Source organism: Nelusetta ayraudi, unplaced genomic scaffold (genome assembly GCF_046127955.1).
Source record: "Nelusetta ayraudi isolate G7.1 ecotype Tasmania unplaced genomic scaffold, CSIRO-AGI_Nayr_v1 ptg000010l, whole genome shotgun sequence".
NCBI classification, from domain to species: Eukaryota; Metazoa; Chordata; class Actinopteri; order Tetraodontiformes; family Monacanthidae; genus Nelusetta; species Nelusetta ayraudi.
The window spans coordinates 374,565-386,891 of record NW_027466060.1 but is presented as its reverse complement, the minus strand read 5'-3'; the positions used below and the strand labels follow the sequence as shown (position 1 = coordinate 386,891).

General features: G+C 41.6%; 1 protein-coding gene and 1 long non-coding RNA gene across 2 annotated transcripts; one reads left to right on the top strand and one right to left on the bottom strand.

Moving 5' to 3' along the window:
* The first annotated feature begins 5,438 nt into the window (after positions 1–5,438).
* LOC142884016 (uncharacterized) lies at positions 5,439–6,640 on the top strand. The gene is made up of 3 exons (XR_012926107.1): positions 5,439–5,553; positions 6,058–6,141; positions 6,518–6,640. It is a non-coding gene; the product is annotated as an uncharacterized LOC142884016 (long non-coding RNA).
* Positions 6,641–8,416: 1,776 nt separating this feature from the next.
* ptger4a (prostaglandin E receptor 4 (subtype EP4) a) lies at positions 8,417–11,971 on the bottom strand. Its single transcript, XM_076019440.1, has 2 exons — positions 10,807–11,971; positions 8,417–10,461 (listed from the first exon to the last, which is right to left on the bottom strand). Exons 1-2 carry the CDS (start codon positions 11,590–11,592, stop codon positions 9,934–9,936), a joined length of 1,314 nt encoding a protein of 437 aa, XP_075875555.1. The 5' UTR covers positions 11,593–11,971; the 3' UTR covers positions 8,417–9,933.
* Between the last annotated feature and the right edge of the window lie 356 nt (positions 11,972–12,327).

The window sequence follows — 12,327 nt, the reverse complement described above, 5'->3', positions numbered from 1 at the left end:
TTATGACCTAAAACATAATACTTCATTCAATACAAAAACAAATATCAATCACATCATTACAGGCCGCTAATAGAAAAAGTATACGTTAGGTATTATACAATTATTAAGAGGAAAGATTTCTTCATTTAGTTCAAAGGTAAAATTAAGCAGCTGTGTTTGTCTGTAAATGATACAATAAACTTGACAATAGTGGTATCATTAACTAAAAACAAACTAAAAAAAAAAAAATCATTAACAGATTAACGACGTGGTTGATTAATTTTGGTCCTTGAAGCATCCCATAGCGGATTTTCTTCACCTTAATTTAAATGTCTTGTACATATTGTGTAACAAATACATCACAGCCCCTTCGTTAAAAAAAATAATTTTCATGGAATTCGAGAAAGCAAATGAATTGCAAGAATTCTGCTGGGGAAGTAGGACACAATTTTATGAAAGCATTCTAGGGATCATCTTCAATTTTATGACAGCCGGCTGACACACTTCTCTCTTATTAATTATTCAGCACTGAGCTGTCTTTCAGTCACGTGACGCTATCCACTAAACCAATCAGACACAGTTTAAAAAATGTATGACACTGAGAAAACTTCTTGACAAGTTCCGCCCGAAGGGTCGACATTGAGAGCCACCTTTATTCACCACCAGAGGGAGACATTCCCCTGTGCAATTAATTTCAAAGGCAAGCCAATGAGGATCTATTGAACTACTTATGGAGAGCGGGGACTGATTTCTCTCTTTACTTCTCTCTTTACCGTCCCTCCTCATATCTGGCACGGTTGATGCAAACGGTTCCCTCTAAACTAACAACAACTATAAAAAATGAACAACTTTTGAGACTTTAATTAGACACTTATTCACACACAAATTGGCATCCAGTGAATTAAAATGACAGTGGCAGATAGCTAAAACTTTAAGACTAAGCGAACAATGTGACTCAAATTCATTTGGGTTAGATGGGTTTAAAAAACAGAGTTTAAAAAAAAATAGTTCCGCATTGTCTAGTGTAGTGAACTGTCGTGGAAGGAACTGCAGTACTGTGTACGTTCAGGAAAAGGAGTTCCTTTGTCTGATTTTCTTCCCTTTCAAGATGTTTTTCTTAAAATGAGAAGATTTCAACTTCTTTCTGATTAAGCAAAGGAAGTGTTTTAGATTACAAAGAAGCAGATAGGCTGTTGTGGGTGTATGTCCATAGGGGCCAGATAATGGACTTCAGACGCAGAATTTATCTACATATCCTTTTAACATAGATTCAAAGCGTTTTTAAATCCCAAAGCTCATGTAATCATCAGCTTGGTGTCTTGTTCGGAAAAAACACTGTGACATTTGTCCTTTCATAGCATATAAATTCTTACTTTGTAAAAATATTCTAAAGACATATACCAAACATTCGAAGACAATACATTTGAAGGCGGAGGAGCATTATGACCTAGAGTTGACCCATTCAATGACCACATAAAAGACTGGAAATTGACAACGTAGCATCATTGCAACTGATTTTATTATCTACTTGCAATCAAATGTAATACTTTCCACACCCAACTGTATTAGCAAGGTTAATTAAAAAAGACAAAGAAAAAGTACTTAATGCAAACAATTCTGTTATTTCTTTTATTTGTACGAGTATCATGATGACACATAAATAATTTCTTGTTATTTATTTCAACACATGACTGAATTACCTTTTTTTTTGTTTAGTTTCAGCGTGCACCATGCAACCATGTAAGATAAGATTAGTTCTTTTTGTGGTTCCTTATGAATCACCAAGGTCATTGCAACATACTAATAAACTCTGAAACAAAAAAAACTTTTTGGTGCACTTGACTTTTGCTTACATGTCTTTTATAAAATGGCTATGATAACTAAGCTAACAGGGAAACATTCCGTTGCACTGCATGAAAATCTAGTTACGCAAAAGTAGATAAATATTTGATCCCTGACAGATGAACTGCCTGATATAAACATCAAGTAGCATCTTCGGTGGGAGTGTGTGCTGACTTCAGATCTTCACAGATTATACGTTTAATTGGTTTCCCAAAGCTGCAAATATTTATTTTCTCTCCTGCCCTGAAGGAACCCTGCGATAACATGACGCCGACTTCGTGACACAGAAGAGACACTTTGTGAGGACTGTCAAAACAAACTCGGTGGAGGGTCTTACTGTCCGCGGAGGATGCGCAGAAGGAAATGAAGAGGAAGTAGAGCCACAGCAGGATACGTGAGGAACACAGAGTTCGTGATTGTGGTCAAAATATGTTATGACAAGGGGATCGGATCACGATGAATCCTAAACACTGATTATTTTTGACCTGGGTAAGGTGCTTCGGCCCTTCTCACAGAGTGATGTTTGGTTTGCGGTTATGCAATAGAGGAAAAGGTCCTGGATATAACAGCCCTGTTCAACAGGTGCAACACTGGTAAGATGTGAGAAGGTAAAGCTGCACAGCAGCATGACTTCACTTTTCTAACATGTCTGATCTTTTCTTAGAAGTATCATTTTGATGTTGAGCCTCACAGGAAGTTGCCACCAGAAATAACTAAAGCTAAATAAAGCTAAGCCAAATATATAAATATATAAATAATAGCTCTTTCTTATCTCTCTCATCTTGGAAGCTTAAGAAGAGGTTAATAGATGGACCTTCCCTCCTGCTTTTCTAGAAAGAAAACATGGCCTCTAATTCTGGTTAATCTTGTTATTTCCAACATGCATTACATCCATTTGTGTTTGACCTTATGTTTGGTCTAATCAAGGATTTAGTGCCAATTAGGTCCTACAGCAAAACAAGGTAATTTCTAATTTTTGTGAAGCCAGAGGCTTGAAGATTAAGGCGGCTGTCAGGGCACCCACTAAAACTGCCATAATTTCTTGCACTTTGAGTTTAATACTCATAACTGAAAAGGGAATATCTCGGGCGAAGCTGCTGAATCGTTGCCATTTTTAAATTAGAAACATTATTCATGCATTTTGCTTGAAGGTGTGAACAGAACAGTGACCTTTTGGGAAATATTCTGCAAAAGTCACCTCTTCATTTGTCCTGTAAATTCTTTCTGTATCTTATAATTCTGGCTCAGCATCAGTGGAAGTTGTGTATAATAACATCTTCTTCGACGAAAAAAGAACAAACCATCATCATAGTTCTCGAGCATCCTGTCTTGCATCAGGCGTAGAAGGTTCCGCAGAGGGTTGTGTTTTGGAGCCGCAGTGAGAAGACAGTTCTGCTCTCCATGAACTGACCAGCGACCTGTCATCCAGACAGCATGACCCCTCAGGACAATCCACAGACTTTTCCTAAAGAAACAATTGTCCATCTTTATCACCACACAAAGGGAAGTGTGCGTCTGACGGATAAGAGGTTCCTCCCTAAGCTAAAAGATCTGGTTCAAAAGCCTCTCATTCTCACTAGGCACGTGTCCATCAGCAAAGTGCACGATTTGGACTGAAAAATGCTGGTAGGAGAAAGAACTTGTTGTGCAATCTGTGAAATGGGTATCTGTGGTTTGAATAGCTAACATTTTAATTTAAATATAACATATTTGCACATCGAAACCACCACTGAGATCATCACAGGGTTGTTTTTTTTTGTGTTGTCTGCTATATTATATAGCAGACAGTAAGATGTTAGTTGAGGGAGAGAAAAGCATGGGAACTTCAAAAACCTAAGATAAGATGCAGTATATCTGCTGGTTTATGCCATCTTTGAAATGTTTATGGGTAAATCATTCAGTAGAGAAGTACTTCTGCATCCTTATTAAGCCGATAATTCATAAATAATATATTAGGTATACTATTCATCAAAATAAACATGTGGTGCATGTTTGTTTTCTCACGCTTCAGTTCAATATAATGCCCTCACTTGCCCTGCCAGTGACTGATTGTTGTTTGGCATGGCTCACTGTGAATGTCAAAGCTTTACCAGGAAACTGGAGTAATATCAGATGTCAGAGTCTCTTTTGTACATGACAATTAGAACAGTATGTGAAATGTCATGAAAAATATCATGAAAAAAGCAAATTGGAAGATTTTTTTTAGAGGAAAATTGTACAAAGGTTACATCTGAAGACCAAGTTTGACAAACAATTTCAGTAACAGCACATCTGTTGTAGTTCAGTGAGACTGGAGTGAATGTTAAAAGCCAAGAAAAATAAACCACTTTTTTATTTCCTGCTCGTGTGGCATGATTATAGGGTTGGTAGAATTATTAACAAATGAGGAAATGAGCAACTCTGAACCCACCGACGTTGTTTTAGACCTCAATTAGTTTAAAAAAAAAAAACCCTCAATGAGTAGAAAAATAACATCAGCTCAAACCCAGCTGGAGTGCCTCCCAGGTTTAAATGTCCTGTTCAGCGCTAATGAATGATCCCAGGTAACGATGATAATATGAGAACTGAGTGTATAATACAATAGTTGCATTAAGTTCCTGTCAGCAGAAAATTAAGCTGAGCCTTTTAAGAATAATTGACTGAGGTCCAGAGTTGGCAGGAACGCTGGTGCAAGCTGGGGAAAATGCTGAGGCTTCCAGTATGTGTGCAAACATGTGACTTTTTGTAGGAAGGCCTCTCCGAGGACCTGAAATTATGCGGTTGAAACCATTTACCGTCACATTTCATGCTCCCATCGAGCTCAATCCACATCATCTGGACGCAGAGGTTCCCGGGCCGGCGTCCTTGTCTGACACGGAGGTTGCACCTATTTGATAAATGATGGCGGTTGGGGTATTAAAAGATTAGTTTGACATGTAAGGAAAAACTCTTTCATTCCACACGTAAGATGAGAAGGTCAAAACAGCCGTGTGCGTTTTCCTGACGTTTCACCAGAACACTAGCCAGCCAAGAAATACTTGAGTACATAACTCCTGCCACGATGGGTATAGTTTTAATAAGCAAATCAGCTATTTTGTTAAAACAAGAGAAAGGGGTAGGGTTATATGTATGAAATAATCTGTAAATCAGACAGTTAAAAACCCATTTCATTCCTGTTCTTCTACCATTTTAACCGTTTATTTAATAATTAACACTTAATTATTGCCCTCTTGCTGTTTTTTTTTAAACCCTGTAAACTTTACAATGTAAAGCCTGAAACAATCAGGAAAAAAATGTCCAGATTAAAAAAACAAAACAAAAAAACAACGTATTGTGTTACCTTTTTATTTATCGTTTTACACGGTGTGTACAAGTGGGGCATCTCGCGGTCAGATTTTAGATTGCAGCGCTAGTTCCATAGCCTTCCCAATCCCAAGCATGCTGGTGAACTACGGTGGTCTTCGCACACCAAAAAGGATGTCAACAAGAGCGTGGAGGTTCCCTTTTATAGTCACGTATTCCCACCATATCTTTGTGTTGTTGGCAAAAGTTCATGTCACTGTGTCGCAAGGCAGCCAGCGTCTTTTCGCTAGCAACGGTAGCATTTCTGTTGTTTCGTTGCTAATGAAATGTTACATTACCTACTTCCTTCTTTGTACAAACTATGGCTGCCTTACAAACATGGAGGTGCACGATGGCGACTCCCTTTGTGCAAGACCATTGCTCGATGTACATCAAAGAACCTTTCTAATGGTAGGGAAACAAAATGACTTGACTTTACAGTGACTACACATACTGTATGTACGTTACTAAACTTGTACTTTCGACTTGTTAAAAAGTTTGTTTTTGTATTGTAGAATACAAGAATGTAGATACATTGCAAACTGTGAAAAGGCAAAAATGACCGTGTTTACTTGCGTTAAAACGTGATACATTTGAATACGTTGAATAATAGATAATAGGTTAAGCATTTGAATTGTCATATGTAGGATAAATTGCTTGGTAAATATGCATTATCTCAATGAGGATGATTGATTATTAAAAAAAAAATAAAAAAATAAAAAATAAAAAATCTCTACTACACAACTGCACTCATGTTGATAGGACAGAGCTCTCATAAATTCACATGGCAAATATACAAATGTTTTTTTTTTATTGGGATAAAGGATTAATAATAAACCAGTATGTACATATCTTAATGTTCCCTGTGTGACATGCACTTCATTTGTGCTTTTTGTTTAAATATATGTTCCTCAGAAGCCAGGTAGCATCATTGACGGCCATCGCATTAAGTCTGACTGTCCCAGGACAGACCCACTGCTTTAGTGGAAAAATACTGTGGTAAGTTTCCACCCTTGGGGGGGAGGGAGGGAAACAACCTTTCAGCTGATCTAGAGCTTTCAACGCTGCCTGACACTCCATCAAAGCAGAATGATATAAAGTAGATAAGACTTAAACTTTTTTTGGAAACTATTTCCTGTCGATGAAGATATCTGTAATGTTTATTTAAAAATCGGAATATATGTGTATTATTGGCTCCCTGTCTGACAGGTCATCTCATGCGGCTAAGTTTTTCCAATCTACTGGGCTGTTATATAAGACGCCAGATCAAAGTTACAATTAGCTGCTTGATTTCATGGGAACTTGCTGGTGTACATAGCGCTGCCTTAAAATCTTTGAAATGAACAGCTCTGCATTAAACTGTATATTTGTGTAGGATTTCACAGAGTCATGCGGGGGACCTCTTCCTAGCCTGGAGCTGTGCAAAATAGCCGTCAGATTAAGCACATGGCCAGATGGGCTGCTACAACAAAGACAAAATACTGTTTTAAAAAAAAGGTAAGAAAGAAAAAATAAATTATTTGATTTTTACTTATTTGTCAGTCAGTGTGTGTAGTGTTTGATGACAATTGGAAGTGCCTGGTGCAGCGAATCATTACTGTTGCAAGATTAAAGACAACCTTTTTACTAGGAGTAAATGAACAGTGAATGAATTTTTAATGAGACAGCAGTGAATCTCCTCAACAAATATAAACGTCTCCATCTGACTTACACCTTAAGCTCGAGTTACATTGACGTGTATGCAAACCACATTTCTGGCTTCTGAGTTTTTTTGCTGCAGTGTTAATAGTGAGCAATTGAGAAAACAATTCCTTCAATATCTGTAACTTGGAAGGAGGCTAATGATGGAAGGAAGATGGAAATGTTTTGGGGTGTACAGGAGCTGTGTTTCCTCACAGAAGGCTCTCAGGGCAATCAAGTCTGAACAGTTTTCCTTGGCAGCGCTCTCTGCTGTTAAAACTAGCTTCGGCCAAAAGTGTCTGAAGTCGCTGCAGAGACGGACAAATATTAAGACGGAAACCTGCCTGCACCATGGGAAGATGCCATTCTGATAATTAGTGAACACAGTCTCTTTGTCCACTTATCACATGAGTACTTGGAGTGTCCTGTGTCACACAGGGCAACGATGACCTTTAAACTAGAAGAGATGTGTCGAGCTCTTAAATTTCACCTTCAGGTTTTCCCGTCATTGGAGATAAAAGTCAAACCGATTCTTACATCGGCAGGAAGCGTTTATTGCTTCTTGTGTCACTTTTGCTTTGGTCCAGGGACCGTTTAGCCTCCCTTTCAACTCTGTGACGCCCGACATTGAGGAGCAGCAGGTGTTTTCTGCTGTTTATCAGTGAACGCACACAGGGCAGGGTGCATGGCGTCTACCCGAGGAGCCTGCTGATGGGAAACAGCTTGTCTGTGTCACGGTGCTGATGCAAAGATGCATGACGGCTGAGCGTGGGCTCCCTTCAGCGTAAAACGGCGGAACACTTCTCAGCTCGGTTGATCACGTTTTGAATCTGTTTAGCCAGTCAGAAGCACTTGTCGTTCATTTATGCATTTAATCAGGCGCGGCTGGCGAGACGATTAGCTTTCTGAGAGACAACGGCCCCGCTGCACACATCACAGAGCCTCACGTTTATTTTACACTGCCCCATCCACTTAGTGTGTGTTGCTCCCAAAGTCTGGAGACACTCTGACACCGTCTTTCACACGTCCACGCAATGTGTTTACCCAAGCCTACGCACTCCGTATCCAAGCTTAATTGCAAAGAACTGAGGCCGAGGTTGTGTTTATTGTTTCGGCTGCGGAGCTCTCTCGGTCAGGTCTACTTCCTCAGACCACTTCCATCTAATTTGCTCTGTTTTTCCTCATTTCTGTGCGTGTCTGACATCAGCCTTTTAATACACACAGCAAGATTTTTTTTTGTTCTGGACCACAGACAAAAAAAATATATGTACAATTTGAGTAGCCATTATCTCATTTGTTTGTGCATGAACTTTGGGGGGGGGGGAGTTCCTCTTGAGGAAACAGTTTGTTTTTTTTAAAAAAAAGGAAGAAAAATGTGCGTTGGAAATGTTTATGATCAACTTCTGCTTTACCTTTAAATCCTGTGATAACATGTCACAGTTTATTCTTCCGTTTCCTGTGATGGCATGTAAATGTTTAACTGGACAATAGAATATATATCAGAGAAAATACGTTTCTCATCACAGCTGCTAAATCTATTTAGAACATTGTCACATTTACAGATTTGAGAAGAAAAACACCTAACATTCTGTGATGGTCTTCTTTCGAGTCCACATATTTAATTTGACAATACAAATACAAAAACAACAATACCATAAAATACAAAATAAAGTGCATAATTCAAAGACTGAATAGACAAATAAATTAAAGGAGAGGTCTTGAGCAAGACTTCAGCAAATTAGCTTGATGCTGCACAACCTGTATTCACAACACGCAATACAGCAAGGCAAAGGAACAAAGAGGAAGGCAAGAATGCAGTCTACAGCCCCAAGCAACAATCTAGAACTGATTGAATGATGGAGAAAAGAGGTAGGCTTAGTTTTACCGAAGCTGCTGATATTTAGACAGGCTGCTTATTTGTGCAGACGGCTCAAACAAACAGAAGTTCAGAAGTTCAGCCTGTTGGAAACAGAAACTGGGCGTCACTGCTTGACATGATAAGATTCCCGAAACAGGAAATTCTTCACAGAACACTGAAATAAACTCCCTCCACCTGCGAAACCGGGAACTAAAATAATCGGTTCTCGGTTTTCTATCTTCAATCTCTATTTTCAAAACTCCTCAAGCAGCTTCAATTTTTTTCAGATGCAAAGTAAATTGATGTCAAATCAAAATACAAAACATCTGATGTGTTAGGGTTAGTTAGGGCAATTTTTTTCTGTCAGTTTTTTTTTTTTAAATCAGTTTGAATAAACAATTATTTATGCATAATCGCGTAAAAATAGTCAGAAGAAAGTTCTCCATTTTAGCCATAACTTACAGAACCTTGAGCGAAAGCGTCTTTGTTAATGCTGCGAACAACGTGCGTACGTGCCAATCAATCAGCTGTTAAATAAGTGCGCACTTTCCATTACAGCTGTGGGTTATAAACCTTCTCCTAGAGAAGAATACGTCAAACTTGCAATACTTTACCTGGTCAGGTTTTCTGACGACAACTGGTGCACTCAAATACCTTGATTGAGATATTTTCCACTAAGCAACCATTTTAATGCACTGTAAAGCCACATTTTCTGTCACTATAAAAAAAAAACTATCTGGTGCTGTGAGAGTAAAGGCTGTGCTTCACTATGGCACGGAGAGAAAACTTTTAAAGGTTTTGACATTTCTGAATGTCGGGCTGTGAAGCAAAAAGCGCCTGAAGCCATACACTAACCAACACATATTCTTTCAAAAACACTTGAACAATATCGCACACGTGCCAGCGATTACTCATACAGATTACGTCCAACACTACTTTCTCTGTGTGACTCAATTATTCAAAAGTTCTGGCTTCATCTAGTCGGCAGTAAATGTTTCCACGTTGACGGAACGGCGATGTATTTTCCATCATTGGAGACACGAAGAAGTGGGTAATTTCCTTTGGAACATAGTGCCCTCTAACAGCCAGAGGTAGCTGGGTGCTGCTGAAGGAGCTTTGCGGTCCCGACTTTGCACAGAACCCCTTATTCGTGATTTTCAGAGCATTGAGTGATGAATCTTGAAGAAGTCATTCAGTAGATGCTCACATGTACCTCAGAGTGAAGGCAGGCTTGGGTTCTTATTCTGAGCTGCTCAGATGCGCTTCTCCTCCACCGTCTCAGTGCTCAGCGACACCTGAAGGCCCGGGTCCTTGCTCGTCCCTTCCCTTGTCTGAGTCTCCGCCTGCTCGGACGCACAGGAGGCCCGCGAGCCCCTCACCGACGAGACGTGCAAAGTGGTCATCACCGTGTGACAGCTTCCCGTGAACAACTCGCTCCCCTCCGGAAAGTAGAGAAAGGCCTGGGAGCTGGTGGTGGCATCTCGCAGGCCGTGGGAGACCAGGGAGAGGGAGCCCTGCTTGGAGATCACAGAGGACTGTCGACGGGAGTCCGTGCGGTTGAGGCTCCCTTGTCTCTGTTGTCTCCTGTTGGCTCCCATCTTGCAAAACAAACACTTGATCTTCTCGATGAGCTTGAGGAGGACGGCCTTGCGCAGCAGGATGTAGATCCACGGGTCGAGGATGGGGTTGAAGGAGGCGAAGCGTATCGCTCGCAGGTCAGGGTTCTTCTCCAGGTTGAGCTCCACCGGGGTTTTGTAGAGCTGGTTCAGAAACACCTGAGCCTGCAGGCGAGGAAAGAACACAATGACGGTGTTTTAATGGATCGGAAGGTAGTATTGATTGAGATATTAATTATTATGACCTTAAAACTTTAAACTGAAATATTTACAATATTTACTTTTGGATTTGGTGTCAACACTGCGCAAAATGTACCCAATTTTCGCACGTGCAGATGTAAGTACATTAGCTCTAAGGGGCAAAATATATATATAAATACACAAACAAAACATCGTTACAGACGTTGCGTGCTTTTGGTTCATCATCTATTCCTATGACTGAACCTTTGTTAATTACACACAAAGAAAAGTTCTGTGCGTAAAGTTCTGTGCGTAACGGAGGAGACTTACAACGAGCGGAATGGAGCAGATGAGCACGACCACCGACGTGCCGATGAGCAGAATCACCATCTGGATCTCGGCACCGGCCAGGCGGCTGAAGCTGCGTCCCCTCTTGCGCGGGTCCACGCCGCGCCCCAGGTCGGTGCCCAGGGACGTCCTGCGCAAGAAGCGCCGGTGCATCCGTATGAGAGCCACGCACACCAGCACGTTGCAGACGACGGTGACGAGAGTGAGCAGAGAGCTGAGACCCGCGTACATGTACGAGTACGCCGCGTCGCTGGTCCGGTTGCTCCTCCACTCCAGGAAGCACCAGGTCTGCGGGTACTGCTTCTTGACGCGGCCGAAGCCCACGATGGGCAGGGCGCAGAAGAGCGCGTTGGAGATGTAGATGGCCACCAGGGTCATGCCGGCCACCCGCTGGTCCACGTAGTCGTTGTAGAAGTACGCGTGGTTGATGGCGATGTACCTCTCCACCGACATGGCGCAGATGATGCTGAGGCCCGCCAGCGAGAAGAAGAGCATGTCGAAGCCGAAGTACTGGCACAGCGGCTCCTCGCCGGGCCAGGAGCCCTTGACGTAGGTGGCGATGGTGACCGGACTGGCGAGCAGGGTGCCCAGCAGGTCGGTGACCGCCAGCCCGCACACCAGCGTGTAGAAGGTGGTCTCCTTCTGCTCCTTGCGGGATTTGCACAGGACCACGATGGCGATGACGTTGCCCACCACGCCGAAGATGAACATGACGGACGGGATGGTGGGGACCATGGTCCTGCCCGTCATCGACTGGTTGCTCATCATCACAGCGGTGGTTGTTCAGGTAAAGGAGGGGGGGGGGAAATAAAAAAATAAATAAAAACTTTCTCAAGAGCGATCCGGAAAGTCAATCGCAATCGCGGTTGAAAGGAACACCTGTGGAGGAGAAAGTTTTGCACCTTCTCGAAGAAGCAGCTCCATCTCCAGTCCGAGAAGGTTTTGCCAGTGCCTCTGGCATCCAGACTGTCCGCCGCCTCTGCAGATTGCAGGGAGTTAGATGAAAGTGGCGGCCAGGGAGCAGCCGCCCGCCGATGACTTCACTGAAATGCGGTTCTGCCTTCGAGCTTCCTGCGTGCGTCGAGCCCCGCCCCCTTTAGTCACTCCTGATCAGATGTTCAGTTCGGTGCAGGAAAGTTTCACAAAGCATCCGGTCGTGTTGAGAGTTCTGCCAGTGTCCAGGCTTCCTTCTTCTTAATTTACAAGTGAACAGATGGATAATTAAAAAGTATATCTTTGGTTTTAATCTCAAGACTAAAATCCTTCACAATGCATCGATCAATTATTTACATTTGTTTAGAATGTCATCAAATTTAGAAAGACTGTCTAGACAACCAAGTGGTGTTAGATTATCTTTTTAAAGTGACCCAGTTACGATGAGAAGCCGACAGTCACTTTTCCGTGCACATTTTATTTAGTGTCTTTGGCCCGCATGTGAATTCTGCATAAGTGAGCTTCTCTTTGTGTGGTCACAAATGACCCAATGCTTCATTGATACTTCTC

Excerpts from the sequence above, each read along its gene's own strand:
- ptger4a (XM_076019440.1), bottom strand. The coding sequence starts at position 11,592 with ATGATGAGCAACCAGTCGATGACGGGCAGGACCATGGTCCCCACCATC. Across the intron at positions 10,462-10,806 it reads TCTGCTCCATTCCGCTCGTT|GCTCAGGTGTTTCTGAACCA; the intron begins GTAAGTCTCCTC and ends CCTCGCCTGCAG.